Genomic DNA, 25,906 nt, shown 5'->3' with positions numbered 1-25,906 from the left:
TGTCTTGAAGTTGGTGTTCACCACAACTTGCCAAAGTTCTACTAACTGTCATGCTTTTGTTGTGAAATGCGGGAACTCCAACTTTTGGAGTTGATCTTGGAGTAGTCTCAGTATCTGTTAGTACTGGTTGGAGCAGCCTGCCCAGGTAAGTGTTCCCTCATATTTATTTTGGTTCAAATAATTTTGGAAATCAATTGTTAGTGTGTTCTGCTATATTAAGCTAACAACATTAAAACTTTATCATGTGTTTTTTGCTTCAGAAGGTTGAAAAATGTCAGTAGTTCTCCCTAACTACTTAATGTCTTAACTATAGCTTTAATCACATATGTGACTGAGTGATATTTATTTTTTTCATGTAAACAAGCTAATTATTGAGAGAGTAACTGCTAATTTGATGGCTAAGATCACTGCTTAGATGAGTCAACCAGATGGCTCAGTAGGCAGGGTGAAGGATTGGCACTCGGGAAACCTGAGGTCAAATCCAGGATGTGCAAACTATTTAATATATTGTGAGTCAGAATGAAAACTTTTAAGTTCGCTTAACTTTTATGTGAGTTAGAAAAACTGAAAATCGAAAGTAAGAAAAACTTAAAAGCATAACGGAAAATGCTGAGTTTAAGTGCTCAACTTGAAATTCTCCTGAAGTTTGTTGCCTTACAATTTTGAGTTTGCCCAACTTTTCTTTTTTTACAGTGTGTGTGGCTCTCTGGAAAAAAACAAGTGTTATGTTTAGGGACACCCTGTGATTGTTACACTTTTTCTGTTAGCAAATTACCCTGGTCCCCCATCAGAAAAGACACAATCCCTACTGTGAAGCATGGGGGTGGTAGCACCATGCTATGGGGGTGGTTTTCTGCAAATGGTACAGGACGACTGCACTGTAATAAGGAGATGATGACTAACGCTATGTTTTGTGAGATTTTGGGAAAAAACCTAAACAACTAATTCCCTCAGTTTGGTGCATTGAAGATTGGTCATGGCTGGATCTTCCAACATGACAATGACCCAAAGCACACAGCCAGGAGAACCAAGGAGTGAAGAACCATATCAGGGTTCTGGAGTGGCCTAGTCTCCAGATCTCAGCGACAACTCCAAAACCTGACTGATCTAGAGAAGATCTTAGTAGAGGAGTGAGCCAAAATCCATCCTGCAATGTATTCAAGCCTGGTGAAAAACTACAGAAAAGGTTTGACCTTGGTAATTGTACTGTACCAAATATTAACAGTGATTTTCTCAGGTGTTCAAATGCTTATTTGCAGCAGTAGTATAGAAATACAGTATTTAAAAAAATCCTCCAATGTCACTTATTATTGGTATATTTACAAGAATAAACCCCAAAAGTAGAAAATAGCGTTTTCATATAAAGGATGTAACCGTTTCCTTGTATATATAAGTGGATGATTGGATGGTGAGAAATGGGTAAAGTTTTATAAATGACCACTAGATGGCGACATTACATTGGCTATAAAATCCTGAGCGCTCCTCTGATCTCATCAGCGGAAATGTGCTTAAATGTAACACTTGAACGTGACAACTAGAGGCTCTGTTTACACGTGAAGCATCCTGACTCTACTACTCGACCAAACACGTTTGGACACTGTGGTCATCATTTTGGCCGACAAAAAAGAAAAAAAAAAAAAAAAACGCGTGGCTCCTCCCCTTTACGTCTACTCGGGGCTGAAGCAGCAGGAGCAGCAGCAGCAGCAGCGGGCTACAGTTTCACTTACAATTTAGTTTGAATACAAACATGACATAGTCCACCCCCCTGACCTGGTACCGAACTGCTCCGGCCGACCCACCCCCGCATGGTCCGCCTTGTCTTCGGCACCACCGGGGCCAGCGGCTTCCTCTGAGCCTCTCTGCGGGAAAGGTGAAGCTGCCGTCGGCGCACCGTTAGCCGCGATGAGACGGATAACGGGGAAAGCCAAGGAGGAAACTTTGATCGAGCTGCAGAGCGCCGCAGACTCCCACATTACAGGTGATCTCACACTCGGACCGCCTCGTGGAGTGGACGGGCTTTGTGCGCTGTCAGTCCGGTCTCGTGGGTTCAGTCGGGGGTTTTCTGGCGCTGCTGCCCGACAGGAGCCACGTTTCTTCTGGAGCCGGTAATCCCAAATGATCCGGGCTAATGATCAAAACAAGCAGTCAGATCACACGAAAAGCGCAGGGAAGTCATTCATAATGTGTGATATAGAGGGGCTATAGCAAATGAATGACTCCTGAAAAGCAGAGACACATTCATTCTATTTATTTTAGATCTTTTAGTTCAGTCCATCAAATGTCACCAGAATGGTTTTGGTCCAGTTTTCAATCATTTTCTCCTTTACACATTATATAATCAACATGCCTGATGGGATTGAGATGCCAATTCATTTAGAGAGTTCATCCAGAACACACCACAGTTTGATTATATCAGCAGCTTTATTCTATATTTTTCTTTTGCTAAGATATACATTATCTTAATTTCATTATAATAGGTAATCTATAATGGCACCAGTGCTATAATTTTGAAGATAATTTGAAGGAATACACCAAAAGAGTAGACCAGACAATGAAACCTTAGAACACAAAGTAAACTGTGCATATAAGGTATAATTACTGCATGAGTGTGTATTAAGTGATTTAACCACTTTTTGTCAGATCACAAGGAGACCTCACTTCAGAAGAAACAAAACATTTTAATAGATCAGGAAGGCAATTTTTTTATACTTGGTGTTGATAGTTTTTCTAACCTATAAATGTGTTATTTTTGCTTTTTATTTTTAATGTATGGTATTTTTTCAGTTCATTAATTGAAAACAAATAGAAATATCTTTGCAGGAGCCAAAATGTACACTGAAGAAAAAACCCATTTTGGTCACCATTTCATTCATGCAGGTCACTACAGTGTACAGGATACTTTGATAATAAATATATGATAAATACTATAAGATACTAAGCAAAGAGAAGATGCTCAGCTCAGAAATAACAGATGGGAAGCTATAGATCCTATGATAATTGATGTTGAGTTCAGTGACTGTTATGTTTGTTACAATATTCTAAATTAAGAGACATGAATTAAACCATTTCTAAGTCAAGCTATAGAGATGAAGGAATCACTATTACAACATATTTAAAACTATTTACAGTTACAAATGACCATATTTACATTGATGTTTGGAGAACAGATAAACATATCCGTATAGAATTTCAATATATAATTTTTTTTAAAAGAAAAAAACCTTCAAAACTTTATTTTATATCTAAAGATGAATAAAAGCACTTAATAAAAAATCTTAACTGATTTGATCATAATTCATCCATTTGAGTGTTTTATTCCTTATTGAAGTAATGAAAAATATGTTTTTGCTTTCTTAAAGACCTACTCCAATAAAAATTGTGTTTTTATGAAGATGTTCTTGCAGGATTTTTTTTAACGATGGAGGATATATATAAAGAAAATGAAGCTTAAAATTGAATTTCTGAGTATTTCTTTATTTCAGTGGTAATGGATCAGGAGCAGACAAAAATCCACAGTTTATTAATACTCTAGTCGTGTCAAAGAAACAAAAATAGGTGGGCCAAAGCCTCCTTGCTCCACTCCAGTTCTGATACATCCTGCAGACTACTAGATCTACATATGTCATCATATTTCTTATCTGAACCGGCGTCTGGCTCAGATCTATACAGCTGGATAACTCTGCATAACTGTTGTAATGTTAATGTTAGGCTGGGGTTTTGAGTGGCTGGAAGCTAGTGGGAGAGAGTGTAAACAAAGGCATGATGGGAAATCAGCTGGGGCTTAGCTTCATTGCAAAAGTCCCGCCCCCAACTCAGAGACAAATTTCTAATGAATCCCTGCAACTATGAACAACTGGTTGGTTTCGATCAATTTTTTGGGATAAAAACAGCATAATTATACTGTATAAAAAAACATAAGAATTATTTTACAATATTTTAAAATATGACTGGAGTGGGTCTTTAAACTTAAGCATTATTAGGTATGCCATGTGTCTGGTGTTTTTTTTTTTCTTTACTCTAATGTAAATAATAAAAGGGCACCACCAATATGCTGGGTTATATTAGCTTGTGTATTATAAGTAAATGTAATAATAACATTAGGGGTGACAGATTACTTCAGTATTTTTAACTTAAGTCAATGTTATTTTTTTCAGTGTAGTTTCTTAGCGAATGTCCTTGTTTAGTTTGTGGTTTTGCTTGTTTCACCTTTTTAATTGGTAATTAGCAACACCTGGGTGAAAGGTTTTATAGACGTCCATTCACCTGCGCTCAACTGTTGAGGAGGAAAGGAGAGCTATGGCTGTCTATGTTTGTTTACCACTATTTTTCACTTTTTTGAAATCATTTTGACACCACTGTTTTCTTTGCTGTCACAATGTCTGCCTTTTGTTAATCAGGTTTATTAAATCATACCAAATAAAAATTATTTTTTACCATTGTTTTTGTAAAAAAAGAAATAAACATGACAAAAATTGAATTAACGACACAATTACACCAAACAAATGCAGAGGGGCTCAGTTGACTGTTGCGTTTAAAACCCGGGTTTGCCTCCTAGGTAGCGCGATGACCTTAATGCAGCGTGAATCCTTAGGAAAGATCTTGCCCACTTCTGCCACACTACGTAGCCACAAGGGGACCTACAGTAAGTCTGGGTCTTCCTGTGCTGGTCCCCAGCCTGGATAAAATACACAGCATCCGACGTAAAACTCCCTGCCAAACCATATGTGTGAATCAGTGAAAACTTGTAGCACAAAAAGTGAACAACTACAACAATTACACCATAGAAATGTGTCATACACAAAACTGAACCCATTTTTTTTTGCTATTTCAAGTCATATCGTCATGGCAATATTGATCATCAATATTACACGTTTTCCTCATATCATGTTGCTCTAATCGACATGTTTTCTTTCAGACATAAGGTGTAGAGTTAAGAAACATTAGTATTTAAATTTATTTTTAATACTTAGGTCTTTCACTGAATCATCACTGATAGAATAAAACTTAAAATTCCCCTTAAAGAATTCCCAGCATGCACTGTGACAATGCATGCTTTCATATCTTGGTCCTAGCATTCGTCCATATATTTTTATGGTTATTTCGTGGTAATTATTTCATTGCAATCAGAGACTTTTATCACTCTGTGTTGGGTGAGTCATGAGGTCTTCATAGAAGCTTTTTGTTCAGGCTCTTATCAGGACAGCCCTTCAGGAGCCCACTAGGTGAAGACAAAAAGGAAGCAGGGGGAAATCCTGTCCTCACCTTTTGTGTGTGGGATGAACTAGCTTGTTCCCAGCTGCCCAAACACAGTTTTATAGACAGCTTTGATTGGCCTACTGCCTGTAGATGAACAGTAGATGAAGCTGAACGCCATGCTCTGAACGCTCGATTGCACCTCGTGTTTGGTGTGATCCTTCTCGAGGCCTCAGTCAGTGCCCCCCCCCTTAAGTGCTTCAGATTTATATCCTCCGATGGTGATCTCGATCTGATCTGTGTAGCCTAGCAGATGAAGTCATCCTTTCGCCAGAGGTGAAGCAAAAGAGTTGCTATGGAAACAGGCTTTGTAATTCTATTACCCCATTTGGTGGAGTGATGGAGGAAAAGCAACTTAGACTCAAGCAACTACAGTGGTGCAAATAAACCATCATGACTTGGAAAGAACATATTCTGACTCATGTTTTCATGAAGATGGATTTCCTGGGCTAAAGTGAGCTGTGCGCTGCCTGATATCTCTCCTCTGAGCTGACCTGTTTGCTTTGCCTGCCATAGAACATGAAGAAAAACAAACAGCCTCACAGGCCACTGAATGATGTTTTATTTAGCTCAGCCTGCAGGGGCTAATAGTTTTGCTTGACCATATTTTTATGCAAAGAAAATAGAGACACAAGGAGAAGAAGTCACATAATTTAGTATTTTTGTATATAATTTTGTAATTAAATAGACACACTTTCATAAAGATTGTTTTCTTTACAGTCATCCGTAACATGTCTTCTATCCAGGAAATGTCATCATCTCTTGTTTGGTATCTCTGTACCCTCCAGGTTTCCCGGATTTGCTGCAGAGGTCATATTCGATTTCCTGATCATGAGAGGAAATTGTGTTTCCCAGTGATAGTACAGGCTGGATATTTTTTTCTGCAACTTTCAATGTGTTTTCTCCCCTCAACAGTTTTGATCTATACACTTTTCTTCCACTGCAAATAATTGTATTTATGACATTTAATAGTTTTCGTGATTTAGTTTCTGAGAAATCACTTTGCAAATTTGTATTTTAGTGCACGTTTCTGCAAACAGGTTAAACTGACATGACAGGAAATGAGGGGTGTATGAAAGAGATAAGACTGAGCGCGCTCCGTTCAAGCTCAGGATGTTGTGGCTTTCTGTTACATGGTACACAAGATGCTAGCTGGGCTGACAGGAATTAAAAGTTGCCATAATATTACAATTCAAAACTCATTTCTTGACCTCTATTTTTTACATGTGAGGTCCCAAACTTCCAGTTAATTAAAAAAAAAAGTCATTTTTGACAGTACATTGATGCTTATCATCACTAATATTTCAAAATTCCAACTCTACGTTTCCATTCATTTCAGTCTGAGGAATCTCCTGTTTCTGGCCCATATGGCATTAATCAAATTCCTGGTTGGAGGGAAGTTGTATTTCAAGCTTTGACATGTTATCGCTCCCCTAGAGAGGGTTACATAATCTGATGTTTCATGTGGAGGTTCAAGGCCACACACCTCTTTGAGTTGAGAACAGCCACAAAAATAGACGAGCTACTGTTAAGCTGCTGACAGCCACAGATCTTTCCTGAGTCACAGAAAAAAAAATTACTGGATACTTTTTTTAGCTTGACTCTAGAGCTTTTCTAAAATAAATCAATCAGAAAACCCCTTTTATTCTCTATTTTTATTCTTTTAATGAATCAAAGCTTCAGTCTGCAAGTGCAACACTGGGTCACCTTTAATAAAAAATGAATACTACAAGTTAATATCAACATATAATATTTTCAACAGAATAATTTGTATTTGTTTGTTCTTCAAAGATGGTCCGGCTGTGTTGACTGCTTTCAGGATAAACCGGCACTCAGGTACGGGCAGAGCTCGGCGTTCACGCCACACCTGTCTGTCCGTCCTCTCGCCGTGTTGTTCTCGCCATCAACTGTGTTTAGTGCACGCTTTACTATGCCGTTTGTTTCCTTATCAGAGCCAAACACGCATCTGTGTGTCTGCTCCATATCAGCTCGCAGGTCTCCTCTCGCCTGTTTGGCTCCTGGCAGTGAAGTGTGTTGTAATTTGGGAGGCCTCCACTCTGTGGTGATGCATGTGCTCTTGTGCTACAGAGATGGAGGCGTTTGCTTGCCCAAAAGCACAACCAAAAAATAAAAAGAGGATATATATTTATAAAGATAATGTTGAATTTAGCTGTTTAGAGTGGCGCCCCGCTCCATGACTGTTGACTTTATGAATTGAGTGTATGTGTGTGAGTGAGTTCCCCTCCATATACATCTATTTTTACTCTGCATATAATAAATGTAGACAAAGACTGCCAGTGTTCAGCAGCCTCCTGGCTAGTTTGCATTAAAAACACTCCCTGTTTTAAGAAGCAGCTTTGTGGCAGATCCCCCCTTTATTGTCCATCAATCTGGCTTCTGCAGAATATCTTACAAAAACCCTCCAAATAACCAAAATATGAAATCTCAATAGGAAAAATAAACTGCATCCACTGTTGCCCGATATAAAAACGCCATGTTTAAAATTAAAAAACACATCAGATTTGATGGACTCCTCCACAACACTCTATGACTTTTAGTTGTTCAGCTAAATGAAACTACATCTGCTTTAGTACATGTAGTGTTTGTACTTCCAACCTACACATTGACAGCCTACATGTGATTCAGCCTTGTTGCCATGCAACAACACATCAACTTTATGCCAGTATTTGTGTCACGCTGAAACAGACGGTAAACTCAATATCAGCTCTGTTTACATGTAAACCGTTGTGAGCAGAGAGCACGTTCTGGACAGAGTCATTTTCTGAAGGGCTTTCTACATGTGTTGCAGCAACAGAAATAATGCTTCTGAGGATATTCACTGTGAGTGGTCATTTTATTTCATCATGTCGTTTTTGTGAAAAAGTGTTCAGTTTTTTTGGGGAGAAAAAAAAACAAGAGCATGTGCCGATGTTATATTGACTTTAGAAAGCTCTGCGGTCTTAAAATCATACAGTATTACTGCAAGTACATTCTTTGAATATTTGCTTCAGGAAATTTGTTTTCTTGATGTAAAAGTTTAATGGCTGAGCTTGTAAATATTTTATGGAAGCAACCTGAGAAACACCTGAACTCTAAAGATGGAGGTGTGAGGCTGCACACTGGCAGTTTCCTCCTAAAACATACCAGATTTTAGGAAAGGTTTGCAGACGTCCTTTTTTTTGTATTTGCAATGATAATTGTTGATGTCCTCAATGACTGAAAAACCTTTGCTTGAGTATTTTTTTTTAAATCATGGATCAAATGTCATCATAGATACACTTCAATTGTGAGACAGAATGTAAAAAAAGAATCTGGGAAATCACAGTATGATTTTCAAATAATTCATTTGTTATAATAGTCCAAAAAATAAGTATTTTAGCATACAAAAAAGGAAGAATTCTGTCCTTCACAAATCTGTTACATCTTAAAACCTTCTTTATCCTCCACTTGTTACTTGAATTAATATCTGTATAAAAGATATACAGACTGTAACCTCTCCAGCAGCAAGACCAAAGAGCTGTCGAAGGACACCAGGGACAAGATTATTCACCTGAACAAGACGGGACAAAGCTGCTGTCCTGTAAACATGGACAACATAAGTGATCTGTATTAAGGAAAGGATAAATGGGGCCATGAATCGTGAAAAAAAGAGAATGAAATGTAGCTGGATCTCTTATCATAACATTGATCCCAAACACATTACAGGCAGCAAAGGATTTTAAAGGTTCTGGCGTGATCAAGCTAGTCTCTGGACCTGAACCTCATAGAAAATCTGTGGAGGAAGTTGTTAAGTTCGTGTTGCCCAGCAACAGCCCTAAAAACATTACAGCTCTTGGGAAGATTTGCATAAAAGAATGGACCAAAATAGCAGCTACAGTGCAAACCTATTGAAGACCAACAGGAAGCGTTTGGCCTCTCTCATTGACAACCACGGTTACATTCCAAAGTATTAAAGTCAACTTTTGTAAATGACCAAATCACTACTTTCTGTTCTATTACACAAAAAGATTCTCATAAAATCCAACAATGTTCTAGATTTTTATTTTTTTATCTTCTGCCTCTAAAAGTTAAAAGTTTACGTATAAGTTGAAGTGGGACAACTTTCAGAATCTGGGACTGCCAAATACTGCTCGACTGTACCTGCTGAGCTTTAGCTGCAAACTACATTTTATGCAATGGTGCCAATGGTTCCCACAGATTTTCCTTCACAGTCTTGTTATTCTCTGAGTTTTTTTCCTTTGGAAACGCAAGCTATCAAGTTGAAGTCTATTAGGCTGTGGCGTGAATCTGTTAGGAAACAATACATTTGTTCACAAAAATGTTCCCAGGGTGCAAGATCAGCAGCAGCCTCAGAGAATTTATCCATGATTATGATTTGTTGAAAGCTCAAAATGTTGACTTCCTTCACAGATCTCATTAATAATTCAGAATAAAAGGTTCTGATATTTGGCTAATGTGTTTCCAAGTGGAAGTCAAGCAGGAGAAACACAAACATTTCTAAGATCTTTAAGATCTTCAAGCAGAAAATAGTTATAAATATCATCAGAGGGAATGTAAGATGGATTACATTAACCTTATTACTGATAGCACAATGCTTTATGTTTTGTAACCTATCATTTATTGTTTACATCATCTACAAATTTATTTTAAGAATCAGAGTTATTTATAACCAACAAAATTCCATTGAAAAAATTAGCTAATTCATAACAGAAAATAGGCTGAGCCACAAGTTCCGAGGACACCAACAGTCGTGCTTTTGAGGTAGATTTCTAATAAACTGCTGCCACTCTGCAGAAACTATGGCCTAGAAAACAGCACAGATTTACTGCATATCTTATATAATACTGTATGTATAAGTTACGCTTTTTCATAGCTTAGCCAGTGGTGCGACTTATACTCAGGAGAGACTTATTTGTGATTTTTTATTTTAGAAGAAAAGTAGGCTCATACATTAGTTATTTTCTTTTTTGGAGAAAATGTTCTAACATTGATTTAAATTTGAAGGATCCTTTCTTCCTTTGTTAAGAACTTCTTTACGGCCCTTGATGGGTTTTGTAATCTTTTTCAAAAAAGCCTTTCAGGGGTAAACTCTCAGCTTTGGCTACTTGATATTCCATGTCTGTGTAACCCATTAGTTTCTCAAGAAGAAAAGCTATTCAGCGGCTTTTCCGGCCATTTTCTAAACCTGGAGGAGGGTAAAACACACATAGCTGGTCTTTTACTTTTGTTTGCTTAAGCCACAGTCTGTGCTAAGTTGGAAAATGACCAAAGCACTGAGACATTTGACTACTCGCCTGTCGTTCTTCCCTCAAAACTCCAGGAAACAATCGCAGTGTGATTTCATCCCGGGGATTGCTGTTAGCTTAAGTGAAATTACACATTTACATTCTTCTGGAGGCCCACAATCAGCACTGGCTCCTTCTCATTGGCTCTGGCTTCTGCCTCAGTCATTTCTAATGTTTGCCTGCATGGTTTGGCTGAAGCAATGTGAGGCTGTAGACCTCTTTGTTCAGTCAGGAGGGAGGTTGGAGGTCTGCTGATGCAACTAGGCTCCACCTCCTTTTCCAATGTCTTCATGCCGCCTCCCCCAATGGAAGAGCGGTGAGGAGAGCGCTGCAACATGAGCATGCTCACTGTGCCAAATCCTGCCATCCAGAAGTAGGGAGACTGAACTGGAATGCTGCGGGCTGGCGCATGAGTGAGCGCTCACCGCAGCCTTTGTGTAACTCACCCCTCACAGCTCAGGACTACTCAGCATCGTAGGAAGAGTCTCTTTGTGGTGATGCTGCCAGATGACCGACATTTTTCATCAACCCTGTTAGACTGAGGCTTTCTGAGAGGGCTACATGATAAACAGTTATTGGCTAGCTCATTATTCTTAAAGGGATAGATTGGTTTGAAAAAACGCCAACATATTAGCCTCAGTTGTAATGAAATTTCTGTCAGTAAAGCCCACAGTGCATTTTAGTTTATGCAAGTAACTCATTTTAAGGACCCATTTTTCTAGCTGGAGAATATTCTGTGCACCTAATACAGAGCAGGAGAATGTCCGCAGGAAACAAACACACAAAAAACATGTTTTTTATGCTGTAAATGAGCAGCCAAATGGTTATATGGCCCGTCAGTGTCTGTGATCTGAAGGTAGGTCAGGCTAAGTTTGGTGTGCACCAGTGTTTCTGTTTAGGCTCTGCTTCCTTTGGGCAGGTTTGAATGCTCATTTCGACTCTAGCAAGGAATCCTAATGTGATTCACAACCATGGAAATCCAGACTCTTGGACATTAGTGTAGAAATGAACCTTAAAATTAGGCAGAAAACAGCCCAATAGGTGAAATGCTAGAAATCCAAATCTCATGAAGATTGAAATATATAATAGCATAACTGCATGTATGCATGTAGTTGGGTCGGTTTTGTTTCTGTCTTTATTCTTTATTTTATACCTACAAACCATTCACAGTATATAAAAGCTGGAATAACTTAGTCCTCACCTAACATCTTCCAAACAGGAAGTACCTGCTGGCTCCAAAATCCCATTGACTTCAACTGAAAATTAAACAGCCATTACTCAGTTTTTTAATTTGTCAGAATGACCATTCTTGCTCTACTACCTGTTTTTTATATTTCATTATATTTTTCTTTTTTGGAAGTTATTTAACTGATAAACTGACCAATCAGATGCCTCGATTGAAATATGTGGTGCCAGCTGACCCCACCTCAAACATTTGAAACATTCGATTAACAGATTCTCCCGAGTCCGCCTTAAGTGGTCGAGGTGTGGCCTTCCAACAAGCTCACTCCTGATTGGTGAGAGTGTTTTCCATAGAAATAATTATTCTTACTCACTCAGACCAATCACTAGTATTGATCCTCTGGCTCCAACATGGCAACATCCGTGTTGCAAAAAAAATGGTGAGTGAATTTACGTAATTTTGTTGGAGACAGAAGTAAAATTAAAGTTTGGTCAGTTCATGGTCATAAACATCAATCTTAATCATGCTTAAGAACATAACAGTGAGTACTATATTTAAGGCTGATGTCTGTTTAAGCCGTACGTGAATAAAGAAACAGCTCAACTGTATATTGGAATGGATTTTTCTCAATCAATGCATAGGAAAACAAGTGTTTATTCTCAAACTAAAGAAAGTCAAGTGCAGATGAGAGATTCTTGGAAAAATAATTATTCAAAATATTGCTTTAAAATAAACAAATAACCCAGTGATGAGCAAACTAAATGTCTAATCTGATCCAGTATTAATTTGCTGTTTCATGTCTTTAACTTTGCAGATGACAGCAGTGGAAATGGAGTGGGCGTATTATCCGAGCGGGCTCAGCTGCCCGGACACACTGAAGTAAGTTGTCTGTGGACTTTTCTGAAAAATGAGAGAGTAACCAGCAGCTGAACATTTTAATCCAGACTTTTGTGGTGTATCTTAACAGGAAAAAGCAGGATTTCAGAAAAAAAAGTGCCCCACAGTGTGATTCTCATGTGATGCACATTTTTTTTAAATTCACAGATAATGTAATGTAATGTCTGTTCTACATTGATGTGCTACATTTCAGTTCCTCTCAGCTTTAGCTGTGCCTGTCATCTTATGTTTTGGTTATTTTTTCTTCCTTTTTCATCACCACAAACCCTCTGTTATTGTCCTTGATCCCGTCTGACTGAGCCTCTTATGACTCGCCGCTCTGATTGCTGAGTCACAAGACTTGTGGCTCGTCTTCTGCGCTCTTCCCACAGCCCCGAACAGGAGACAGAAACAAGCTGCTGCTGCTCAGACAAGAAACTGTTCTCGTCTCCCTGTGATGCTTCAGAAATCAATAACACTGATCGAGTTATCTTCTGACTCGGAGGGTTCTGTTTGGTTTCAGTGGAAGCTTTTACTTTTCTCTCAGTGTGGTTACAGTGAGTAACACTTAAAAGTCTTTACACCCCGCCCCATCATGGGTCTGTCAGTGTTGGACTGGTGTGTTGGTGTCAGCCGGGCTCTAAAACAGTAACAGATAAACAGGCAGGGTGGAGTTTAGCAGAAATGAAGCATTCTCCAACAACACCTTCAGCTTACGTCAACAAAAATGATCTTTTGATAAAAATAAATAAGAAAAAAACACAGTTAAACATGCTGATAGATGAAGGGAAAAACTCAAAAGGGACAACATAAAATGTGTAAAGTTTTGAGAAAAAAAATAAAAGAAAAGAATATTTTATCATGTGATTACCTGTAAATTAATCCACTTTGATACTAAGTTTATAAGATCAAATTAAGCTATTAGATACTACACTTGTTTACCATTAGTTATTTAATGGAACTGAGACATTATCTTCATAAAATCAGCCTTATTTGAATGAGATGTTAAACAAATATTAAAGAATAGACCTTTTCTGTTGCAGGAGACACTCAGTATGAAAAACTGTAGTTAAATAAATAGCAGCATATAAACAGAGATTATAGAATAGGGGATAGAGAGAAATTGTTTGCCATCTTAGATTAAATTGAGGTCATATTATTTTGCAATACAGTAAGTATTTTGTTGTTTGGATTTCTCATCCTTCTTCAATTTGTTTTCTCTGTAACGATAAATTTCAGCAATGCAGGAATTAAGACTTCACTTAAAGGGAACCAGAGTTCATTCCCCCGGTAATTCGGAACAAATCTTCAGTCTGAATACACCCCAGCAGACCCTGGTCCGGGACCAGGAACCGCTCTCTGACCTTCTGAGGTGGTTCGTTTCCAGTTGGACTGAGCTTCGGTTCACTCTGAGTTTCCTCATTCTGAACAGGCTCCGCCCTCGGACAGAACAACTAGACCAAAACGACCACCATAGCCGGGCATTATGGGATGTAAACAGAATAGGAAGGAAGCTGCAGACAAACGTGGAGCAACGATGAGACACAGCAGCTCATTAAAATGTGGTTGTAGGAATTCAAAATTGATCAACAAAATAAAGTTTGAATAAGTGAACTATGCTGACAATGATAGTTAAACGTAGGACTTCCATTATTCTTTCTTTCATCCCGACCAAATTAAATGGACTCTGTCCGAACCAACAGACTTTTCCAGTCTGAATATACCCTAAATTATCCTGACTGCTGGGAATTTTCTGCAGTGAGATAAACTTATTTTCAATGTTTTTTGTTTTGTCACACAGTGTCAGTTTTGTTCTGTCTCTATGTGTTTTTCTGAGCTTGAATATCTCAAATGTAATTTTTGCTCATTCAGACAGATAAGCTGCGGCCCAACAGAGACACGGTGTTCTTCAGGGACGGAGTTCGCAGGATCGATTTTGTATTGTCCTACGTGGATGATAAAGACGAGAAGAAACAGGTGAGTCCATCAGAAAAGTGTTACTGATTTCTTTCTATTTTTACTGTTCCTCCTTAAATCCAAAAGGTGTGAAGCAGATGACAGTGAAGCAGTTCACACCCAGAACAGGGCTACATGAAACTGGAAAGAGGAAGCACATTTCAACATATATCTTGGGAAGAATCCCTGAAACAAATGCACAAAGCAGCTGAGTTAGTAAAAAATTACTTTCTTTTCATCTGCATAATGACATTGCAATAATGTAAACTCCTCGTGCTGACATAAATGAGAAGTGGGTAAGAAATCATGTGAGAATGGATCATTTCTGGAAGACTGAAAGGAGAAGGAAGTGTACTGCAGCTGCTCTGGTGTTCACTCTTTTGTGGAGTCTTTATTAAATATTCATATGATAATGTAATCTTTTCCTAAAGCTCTGGTTTCTCAGCAGGTTTATTTTGAAACTGTTGCATTCTCTAATGTTGTTGTTTATTCTGAGGGGATCATTTAAAGTGAATTTACTGACATACACTGAAATGGAATTTCAGTGCTATACTGCTTTGTTTCAACAGACAAATGTGTTTGTAAGATCCAGAGACTGGATGTCCTTCAGAAACTGTTCACATCCGTTTTGTGCTCACAGCTCATCTTTGTCGCCCCCTTGTGGCAGAAAAGGAGTTTGCACTAAAAAGTTTTGATTTCATTTGAAAATCAATTTCACGTTTCTGTTATTAACAGTATTTATCATAAAATATCACTATTATAAAATTAAATTACTATACCATTGGAATTATAGATTATTATTTGTCACACAAGTACGAGTTTGGAGCTGACTCTGACTCATAACCTTTTACCTACACTAGTGTTGCAGCCATTAAAAGAAAAATAGTTTCTCTGTTTATGCTCTGTCTGGATTAGTCATGCTGTTTTCACACTGCACTTATTTCACCTCTGTGAGAGAATTCCCTGGATAAAACACAGATATGTTTAAAGTGAAAGGTTCTTCTGGTTATTACACATTATTGGACAAACGGGAGGAAATCCTGAGGGGAGGTCAGAACAATAGGAGCGTCAAAGATAAAAAGGTTTCCACCAATTCAACACTTTAAATAAATCAAACCCTTGTTTATGAAAAGGTTTTTGTGACAGCTTCCCTTCAGCCAAAAAGCATTATAGAAAATGTCTGGTTTCTAATTTAAATTTAAATGACTTTTATTTTTGTTTTCAGTATTTTGTTAAAGTTTTAACATTTCCTGCATTACAAATAACATACAAACTAGTTCTCTGGGTTAATATAACCACGTTTAATTTGAATATTTTGTGACTCTGGGTTAAAGGTCGATTATGCTTTCTTAAAAAAATACCCAGAATGCACTGACAAAGTAGCCCTTTTTTATCTCAAAAACCTTATCTCACTGTTTTTGAGACTTGGAGAGTTTCCAAGTTGGAGAAACACTCAGCATGAACTGTAGAGCAGGAGGTTCAGTCTGCTTCACGTGTGGTAAAAACAAAAATCCAAACTGTGTCTGTGTGGTTTGTTGTCTTACTCCACAGGAGAGGCGAAGGGCGTTTGAGGCCAACCTTGAGAAAACCGGGCTCCAGTTGGAGACAGAAGACAAATCAGTAAGAAGTTCAGTCATGGATCGACTGCACCATCTAGTGGACAGTCTGCAACATTAAAAGTGAAAAGTCTAAAGAGACTTCGCTTTAAGTTTTTGTTTATTCATTTTGTCTCCATCAGGGCTCCAAAGACCAAAAGACATATTTCTTGAAGATCCACGCTCCGTGGGAGGTTCTGGCCACTTATGCGGACGTGTTGAAGATAAAAGTTCCCTTCAGGGAGAGTGACATCCCTCACGGTCAGGATGTTCCTCTGGAGTGGCTCTCGCGTCCTTTCCGCCTGCCCGACGACATCATGCACCCACAGTTGGACTATTTCACATACCCCTTTGACAAGAACAAGACCGACTTCTTTCTTATCGCAGACAAAGACACGTTCTTCCCACCGTCCACCAGAAACAGAATTGTAAGTATCCATCAAGCAGTGCAGAGGCTCAAAAGACATTTCTAAAAACACTTCCCGCTTCCTTTTCTGGCTTTGAGGTCTTCTACATTCTGGCTCGTTGTCCGTATTACACTGAGGGTCGGAAGGACCGGGAGAAGACAGGAATCAAGCGGTTACTAAGCAACGGGACTTTCAACGCGGCCTTCCCGCTTCACGATGTGAGATATGTCTACAGCAACCTTAGAGACACGATTCTTATGTGTTTTCGGTTAAGTCAAATGTGTAGCTAACGTTTCTTTTGTTGATACTGCCACACACGTTACACAACCTCACAACCTGGTTTGAGACATCTGATGGAGATCCATAAGAAAACTTAGACTAATGAAGTCTCTGCCTCTGCTTTCGCTTGCAGTGTCGATACTGGAAGAAGGCGAGGAACGACGACGGCGAGAGCGAGCGCTACAACCTGTACAAGCACTGGGCCCGGTTCCTCTGCTTTTACAAGGAGCAGCCTCTCAACCTCATTCGGTGAGTCTGAACGCTCGCCGTGTCATTGTTCTCAAACCGTTGAGAATTCAGAATCCTTCCTAGTTCTGTTCTTTCGTCCTCGTTGTAGGAAGTACTACGGGGAAAAGATCGGGATCTACTTTGCCTGGCTGGGATTCTACACAGAGATGCTGTTCTTTGCAGCCGTCATGGGCCTTATATGCTTCACCTATGGAGTACTCAGCTATGATGATAACATATCAAGGTTGGTGTTCTCAACGCTTAAAAAGAACTGTAAGAAACTATAAGTAACCCTCAGGAACCATCCTCAGGCGTCCCGCTGTGCAGCTGTGAGATATAAACTCTGTCTATATAAACTTAAACTTATCTGAATATTTTATGATTGACATTTTATTAAATTCAAAGAGTATGTGGCATTTATTTGTAGTTTTTGGACAAAAATGATCTTTTATTTGAATAAATAAGGTGGAAGATGAACGTCGATCTGACGGCTGAAACGCAGAGCAGATGACCAGATGTTAGAAATCCAACAACAAGGAAACAAATCGTTGTTTTATTTTAGGATGGGGTCTGACAGGATTTCTTCTAGAATAACAAGCACCGGCGTTCTCTAAAAATTGCGGAAACTCCACAGTTTACCGCAAAAGTCCTGCCCGACAACCGCTTCAGAGTAGGCACGCCCCCACGTGTGAGCTAATTCCAGCTGAGCAGAACGTCTGAAATCCGGCTGGAGCAAAATTCTCCAAAAAAAACTCCTTTTTTAAATGATTTTTCAAAAAAATAGTAAGAAAAAAAATTAGGAAAAAAACTGCAAAATAAAAACAGAATTCCAGGAAAAATGTCAAATGGAAAGCAGTGCTGGTAGGAGAAAATTTCTTATTTTGGGGCATCTCTGGAAGCTGAAGCCACACTGACAGACTGAAGTACAGCCACTATATAACACCTTAATCATGGATGTGATGTGATGTTCCTCTATCAACAGAAACCTGGATTTCACCTGGATTTTTTTTTTGTATTTAATAGTACTTACTGAGTTTTTGGCCCTAGGTTCCAAAGGGTTATCAGATTTTGTAATGTTACCTTAACTATCAACTATTGAGCCTTTTACTCTTAGCAGTGTCTGATGGTTCCTCCTCCACGAGCAGTTTTTTCCTTCAAAGAAGACTACCCCCTCATTGTGTTCTGTACCATAGCATCAATGCTGAATAAAAATCAATTCCAAATATTGTAGATACTCAGAGGAAAAAATCATTTCTCTTTATAGCAAAGAAATCTGCGATGCAGAGATCGGCGGCAGCATCGTCATGTGTCCTCTCTGTGATAAGAAGTGTCCTTTCTGGAAGCTCAACTCCACCTGCCTCTCTTCCTGGGTAAGATCATTTATTTAAAGACAAAAGGAAAATTTTGTTGCCTATAAAAAGAGAAAATCAAGTTTCAAAAGTGTTAATAAAAAAAATAAATAAACCTCTTGCTTTGGCCCTCTTTCTGGCAGCAATCCCATCTGTTTGATAATGAAGGAACGGTGTTCTTTGCCATATTTATGGGGATTTGGGGTAAGTCTTACTCTGCTTATGCCTAACAGTAAATGGAGACAGTTTTCAAAGCCAAAGAAAGTCCTTCTGTATCAGAACAAAACCAGATAGACGTTTGTAAATGATGTTGTGCATCTGTGAAACTCTGACAGTGACTCTGTTCCTGGAGTTCTGGAAGCGGCGCCAGGCTCGGCTGGAGTACCAGTGGGACCTGGTGGACTTCGAGGAGGAGCAGCAGCAGCTCCAAATCCGCCCCGAGTTTGAGATCAAATGCACCAAAAGGAGAATCAACAAGATCACGCAGGTGCCTCCGAACATCCTGCTGATTAAATTCCTTGTGATTCCCGCATCCTCACACAGAAACGTTGCATTTATCTTTCAGGAAAGTGAGCCGTATCTTCCCTTCAGGAGCAAATGTGCTCGCTTCTCGCTGTCTGCAGCCACGGTTCTCCTCTGGGTAAATGACAAACGTCTCTGCGGCGTTCCTGTCTGCCTCGTCGTGCACTTAAACGTCCCGTTTCTGCTCCCCTCCAGATCTCTCTCATCGTGGCCTGCATCATTGGGGTGATCGCCTACAGGCTGGCTGTGTACGCCGCCTTTGCGAGCATCATCAAAGACCCCTTGAGGAAGATCCAGCTGGTGGGCAGGTTCATCACTCCTCAGCTGGCGACGTCCGTCACCGCTTCCTGCATCAACTTTGTCATCATCATGATCCTGAACTTCTTTTACGAGAAGGTGGCCGTGTGGATCACTGACATGGGTGAGAGGATTTCATCTGAAAATCTCCTCGTCGTGTTTTCTCTCTCTGGTGTCGAATCCTAACTCAACGCTTTCCGATCCCACAGAAATCCCCAAAACTCACCTGGAGTATGAGAACAAGCTGACTATGAAGATGTTTCTGTTCCAGTTTGTCAACTACTACTCCTCCTGCTTCTATGTTGCCTTCTTCAAAGGCAAGTTTGTGGGTTATCCTGGTGCATACTCCTACATGTTAGGCAACCTGACCAAGCTGAGGAACGAGGAGGTGAGGTTTGCTTCTTCACACACTCTGATGAAAATTGTGTTTTTAGCAGGCTCTTTTGGCATTTTTCTGAGGACATTAAGAAAATTAAGCTCACAATTACATTTCTGAGTATTTTTTTTTTTTATTTAAATTGTTGAAAATCAGATGTAGACAAATAAATCTATTTGAAAAACCTTTTATTTATAGAAAATATGCTGGGTGCTCCATGCTCTGCTCCAGTCTGATGCTTGAAGTGGGGCTTTAAAACCTTCTGCAGGAATCAAATACTTTGCCTAAAAGTCAAACTCTCTCCATCCCAGTGTGACCCCGGAGGCTGTCTGATAGAGCTGACCACTCAGCTGGTGATCGTCATGGCGGGGAAACAGTTGTGGGGAAACATTCAGGAGGCTCTGCTGCCGTGAGTTCCATCCAAAAAGCTTTTTCTTCCAGATGAATTTGCAAAACATATAAAGGATTAGTGAAGATGGCTAGGAAAGGTAAATAGGTAAATAATGGTTTTGTGGCTACACTTTTCCAGCTCGCAGTATTTGTTTTCATCCCTCTACTTACACTAAACCATAGCGAACACATTATAGGATACAAATGAGTTTACTCCAACACTTACAGAGACAGGTTGGCAGATTTAACCCTATAAATTGTTATTGGTTTGACCTCAATGCAGCATATTTTGATTAAAAAAAGACATTCTCTAATGCTTTACTTTATGAACTGCACTTATTTCATTCTGATTTTAAGTAATGTTTCTTTATTTTGCATAAAATAAATTAAAAGGCAACTTTTTTCCTAGCATAAATTGACTTATTTGTATGTAAATTCTGAATACTTTTTACTTGAATCAAATCAGACAAATGTGCCTAAAGAAAAAAAAATGGCTTATTTATTTACTTATTTCAAGCTAACGTTTTGTTTTTTTGGCAAATTAGTTAAGCTTTTAGCGAATATTTCGTCTTTAGGATGCAGAATCAACTAATAAATTACCTGTTAATGTCTATGTCTAAGATATGATAGACATATTGCTCTTCTTTATAATCAGAGGATTTCAGTTTCTATGAATCATGGCATCTTCCTGGATATACACATTCCTAAAAGCCATAAATGATGGACGTCATGTGAGATTTCAAAAAATCTTGTCATTTGAATACTTGAGAGTTTCCGTATAAAATCAAACTTCAACATGAAGAATATTTTTGGCCAATATTGGAACTTGTATCTTAGATTAATGTCTCTGTTAATGATATCAGCAAATCTAAAAGTAACTTCAGTTTCTAGAAACATTCTTGGGTGTGTTTAAGGATGCAGAAATAACTGTGAAATACAGCATGTAATAATTAGTGCAGTAACTCGTGAATCTGCTTGTATTTTCAGATAAAGTAAAAACAGTTGTTTCTGTGTGCTATTTGTTCTTTCCGTCAGATTGATGCGGAACTGGTGGAGCAGCAGGAAAGGACGCCACAACCCTGAGAACCATTACAGCCGCTGGGAGCAGGACTATGTTCTGCAGAACTTCAGCCAGCTGGGCCTGTTCTACGAGTACCTGGAGATGGGTGAGACATGTTTCAGCTCGGTGGGCTTTGGAGTCTTCATAACTGATGAGTCCAAAAGCTCCAGCTTGCAAATCGATGGTAAAGCGCCTTTCTTTCTCCCTGTCTGTCTGTATGCTCAGTGATCCAGTTTGGCTTCATCACTCTGTTTGTGGCCTCCTTCCCGTTGGCTCCTCTCCTGGCTCTGTTCAACAACATCCTTGAAATCAGGGTGGATGCGTGGAAGTTCACCACGCAGTTCAGGCGACCGGTGGCCTCCAAGGCCAGAAATATCGGTGCCTGGCAGGAGATCCTCAACGCCGTGGCCATTTTGTCTGTCGTCACCAACGTGAGTTTGTCCTTTATCCCAAGTAAAATATGTATACATTTATAAAGATAAATATTTGGTTAGATATCTCATATTTGTTGTGGTTTCAGGCTTTTATCATGGCCTTCACCTCAGACATGATCCCCCGCATGGTGTACCTCTACGTCCTCAGCAAAGACTTCAGCATGAGGGGCTACGTCAACAGCAGCCTATCAGTATACAACATTTCACAGATTCATCCTCAAAATATGCCAGAAGAGGGCTGGTATGGTAACTCCACCACCACCTGCAGGTATGGAAGATGAAGAGGTCTCTGTGCGTTTACCTCCAACTTGTTCCCTTTAAACACCCACTGCAGTGAAAATGTTGTTTAATCTTGTTCGCATTTTTCTCATGATGGGGGAGGATATTTATAGAAAATTAATCTTAAAATTACATCTCTGAGTGTTCAATTGTTCAAATTGTTGCTAATCAGTAAGTGGAGAAAGTCTGTAGATGTGAAGTACAAGTTACTACAACAAGCAAAAAGCTTCCTGCTCTGCTCTATTCTGATGCATCCAGTTGGATAATCATAATTAAAAGGCTATTGGGAATGATTTTACAATCAATTGTAAAGATGATCAGAGTGGGACTTAAATGCTCCTGTCCCTGTGTTAACAACAAAAACAGCAGAAGAAAACACAAAAGTTGTTTTTTTAGTCTCTTTTGTATTTTTTAGTGAATCTACGCTCCTCAAACACCTTAATTCCATCTCATTTACCACCACCCCCTCCTTTTTTTCCCTTAAACCCCGACGACAACCCAGGATCGACAAGTGCCTGTGTGTGGTGAGTTCACTGAGCTCTGGACATTAGAGAACCCAAACAGCCTCTCGGCCAAACTCAGTCCGCTACAATACTTTTTTATTTTTCTTCAGTCCACAGCAAAACAAAGCAGTTTTTTTAGAGAAAATGTCAAACAGTTAAATCAATAAATAATAAATGGATCAGTTCTTCTGGTGTTCAACAGGCAGAGACGCAGGCTGGTTGGGTCCGCTAAGGTTCGGAGCTCAGTGAACGCACCACACACAGACACTTGTTGACCCTGGGTTCAATTCAACCGGTCGTCAGGGGTTTAAGGGAAATAAAGGGAGGGACTGGTGGTAAATGAGATGGAATTAAGACACTTGTGGAGCGTAGATCCACCAATAAATAAAAAATAGACTAAAAAGCGACTTTTGTGGAGTGTTTTCTTCTGCTGTTTTCGTTGTTAACCACAAAATAAAGAGAATTTAAACAAGTAAAGTTTCTGTGTCTCATCTCAGTGAGGGACACTACAGTATATTCTTCATTAACTTATCACAAGAAAACCAAATGTATTTTCTAGTTATAACAAGAAAACTATAAAAAAAGACGTAGGGCCGTTTCTGTAAAATTCCAAACATTTTTCAGCTTCTGTAGAATTTAGTGATGACTTAGCATCAGTTTGATCATTTTCTGGCTCACAAAATGTTCTTCAGTCTGTGTTGAGTTTATGATTTAATCACAGTTTTTGCAGCAACTTTCTCTTTTCTACATTCTTTAGGCTTTATTACTCCGTGCTTCTAAATGAGTTTAATTTCAGAGAAAGTAACAGTTTGATGCCATGTTTGTACAGATATAGAGACTACCGTAACCCTCCTGGCCACCAGAGGGAGTACGATCACAACATGCAGTTCTGGCACATCCTGGCAGCCAAAATGGCCTTCATCATTATCATGGAAGTAAGCTTTCTCCTCACTTCCTCCTCGACGTTGCGTTCAGAGTGAATGTAACCTCATCATGTGTTGTTCCTCCTGTGATGCAGCATGTGGTCTTCGTGGTGAAGTTCTTCGTGGCGTGGATGATCCCAGACGTCCCCTCGGACGTGAAGGCGCGGATTAAACGGGAGCGCTACCTGATCCAGGAGTACCTGCACAACTACGAGGTGGAGAGAGTCAAACTGCAGCTGAGCGCCAGCTTCATGACAGAGCCGTGTTCCGAGATAACCTTAACGCCCGACAAGCACGAGATGCTGTCCGAGTGCCTGCAGCCGGTTATCTGACCAACCAGACAAAGAGGAGACGAGTCTGGGAGTCTTCCTGCAAGGGCTTGAACCTCTGATCTAAAAGCGCTAATTTCTGTGTCCCAACACTTGCCAAAATATGCATCAGAAAAAAATGTAGCACTAACTTTTTTATTATTATTATTCCGCTGTGATTTCTGAACCCTAAAAGAGGAGCCAAGCAGTGGGAATGACGCCTCCTACTCTCATCAAACTGACTTTAGTCGCTGTAAGTGTGTTCTGTTGAGGGAAGCAGTTTTAAAAAGCAAACACCGACTTCACAGAAGTCAGAATCTTATCTCTCTAGTGATTTACTAACATCCTGCATGAACAATCACCACCAATCAAGTCCAAATGTCTGCATATCTGCACCAAACTGATCTGGTTTCGTTTTACAACTACAGTGGATAGATGTGGGCTGATGTCTTTGTGTGCACTTTATCTGCCATATTTTGGTTCTTTCATATTTAGATGAAGAAGTGTGAGCTTTAGTGTAAACAGACAGGAGTACTTTCTTTACTTTGCTGAAACGCATGTAACAAGCTGCAAGTCACTGTAAAGCTGTAGTTTCAGATTCAGATATCTTCGCCTTATTCATAGCTGATTATTCAGGTGTGCTCAGCCAATCAGAACACACCTGAGCCAGGTATGTCAAAAACAAACAGTCCTCACCTCTGATTTATAAATATCAAGTTGCTGTAAATATCGATAATTATGTATTTAAAGATGTTAGTGTAATTATTCATTTATTGACTTGCTTCTGCTTTGCAGCTTCCATGATTTTCAAACATATTTGATACAATTTTCATCTCAATATAATTTTTTGTATTTGAAGTCTCCATTTTTTTAAGCTAAGTATCACCAGTCAGAGCTGAAATAACTTAACAGTTCCTTTAATTTCTTTTAAAAAAGTGTTTATTTCAAACTTTTGTTGAGGAACGGGACCACAACAGTACAATTTATATGTCTTTACAGTTCATGGATTATTCCTAAAAATGAATTATCTTCCAGGAGTTATTCACTAATCTGTAATTTACTGTGTAAATTACAGAGTTTTCTACACCTCAGCAGGATTTCTATTGACAGTCAAAATGGAAATCTGACTCCAATCTCAGGATAAATCATCGTCTTCATTAAATATCTGCAGTTTGAATGTCTCCCCACTAAATGCATGACGATCTCTCCAACAAACCATCGCCTTAAATATTAACGTTTACTTGTTTTTATATGTTTTTCTAAAGATCAATGTACAATCTGGAAGCATTTGTTTTTATTGTATGTTGCAGCTTTGTCATTTGTAATGTCTTAAGAGTTGTTTAAGCATGTCTGTGTACATAATGTGATGCTTCCTGACTGAAAGAGAAGATATTTAAAGATGGTTATTCAAATAAAATCAGGAGAAAAAGACTCTTCCATGTGTGTTTATTAGTGAAGTTTTATGATATACATACATGCAGCATCGTGGAAGTCATGCTGTTTGTCCACTATTTAAATTGTTAAGTGTTTTAGCTTGAAATAATTAATAATACACTTCTTACAAAGATATATTTACGTATGAGTAGTTTGTCAAATGATGAGAGAGGACAAATAATAATCCATTATTATTATTATTATTTACCTTCATTTAACCAGGATAATTTTTTTTGCAAGGGAGTTCTGGCCAAGAGGCAGCCACAGTTGGTTAAACATACATCAAACCATTAAGATGATAAAGCATTTAAAACACTGGTATATCTAAACAATACGTAAAATCCTAAAATACATTGAATCATAAAAATGTGATTTAATAAAATAATAAAACTGTGATTAAGAGAAACAATTGCAGTATTTTGTGGACTTGTGTTGTTCTTTCATCTTAGCCTTGAAGACCTTTAATGATGGCAGTTCAATCAGTCTCCAACCTTTTTGTAAAATATTCCAATCCATGAAGCTGCATTAACAAAAGTTTTCTTCCCAAACTGTGCGGGCAAATGGGACAGACGACCATAATGACACTGGAGGACTCAGGTAAGTTTTATTTAAAAAGAAAATATATCTACAGCATTTATCTTTAGTAATTTATAAATTAAAGTTCAATTGATGAAAAAAAACTATTAATGTTTTCATTTATGTGACTATAAGAATAATAATGAAACCAACATGAAACACAATTTTTTGTCACTTTTTGTCAATCTCAGTTTATTTTTATTTTAACATTTGTGTTAGAATAAATATGTGCATTTTATTATGTTATTGTGATGCTAAAATAGCTTATATGTTATTAAGGTTCTTTAACAATAACTGACACTTTCCTTTATAAATGCAGTGGTAGGAACCACCATCACACAACTATCAAGGATATAAATATTGACAAAAAATATTGCTTCTTCAGTCTAAAAC

At 38.7% G+C, this 25,906-nt stretch overlaps 1 protein-coding gene across 2 annotated transcripts; it reads left to right on the top strand.

The window, feature by feature from the left end:
- Positions 1 to 1,297: 1,297 nt before the first annotated feature.
- Positions 1,298 to 24,934, top strand: ano5b (anoctamin 5b). 2 transcript variants are annotated; one of them, XM_024296378.2, is made up of 21 exons: positions 1,298 to 1,978; positions 7,045 to 7,089; positions 12,536 to 12,600; positions 14,470 to 14,574; positions 16,105 to 16,173; positions 16,292 to 16,576; positions 16,654 to 16,773; positions 16,968 to 17,083; positions 17,172 to 17,306; positions 18,327 to 18,432; positions 18,555 to 18,615; positions 18,747 to 18,898; positions 18,977 to 19,051; positions 19,129 to 19,354; positions 19,440 to 19,618; positions 19,918 to 20,015; positions 21,032 to 21,162; positions 21,282 to 21,487; positions 21,577 to 21,758; positions 23,102 to 23,207; positions 23,291 to 24,934. In XM_024296378.2, the coding sequence occupies exons 1-21, from the start codon at positions 1,903 to 1,905 to the stop codon at positions 23,525 to 23,527; spliced, it is 2,775 nt and encodes a 924-aa protein (XP_024152146.1). In that variant the 5' UTR covers positions 1,298 to 1,902; the 3' UTR covers positions 23,528 to 24,934. The 2 variants fall into 2 exon arrangements, with proteins under 2 accessions (XP_024152146.1, XP_024152147.1); XM_024296379.2 differs by lacking the exon at positions 7,045 to 7,089 and having other exon boundaries at positions 1,299 to 1,978.
- Positions 24,935 to 25,906: the final 972 nt, after the last annotated feature.

This window comes from Oryzias melastigma, linkage group LG3, assembly GCF_002922805.2.
Source record: "Oryzias melastigma strain HK-1 linkage group LG3, ASM292280v2, whole genome shotgun sequence".
Taxonomy (NCBI): domain Eukaryota; kingdom Metazoa; phylum Chordata; class Actinopteri; order Beloniformes; family Adrianichthyidae; genus Oryzias; species Oryzias melastigma.
Note: the sequence above shows the minus strand (reverse complement) of the source record. Positions and strands in the feature narration are given on the sequence as shown.

What these genes read in the sequence shown, in the direction of transcription:
- ano5b (XM_024296378.2), top strand. Translation starts at nt 1,903, where the DNA reads ATGAGACGGATAACGGGGAAAGCCAAGGAGGAAACTTTGATCGAGCTG. An exon ending in CGCAGACTCCCACATTACAG is followed by an intron (nt 1,979 to 7,044) that starts GTGATCTCACAC and finishes TGTTCTTCAAAG; the next exon opens with ATGGTCCGGCTGTGTTGACT. An exon ending in CAGGATAAACCGGCACTCAG is followed by an intron (nt 7,090 to 12,535) that starts GTACGGGCAGAG and finishes TTAACTTTGCAG; the next exon opens with ATGACAGCAGTGGAAATGGA.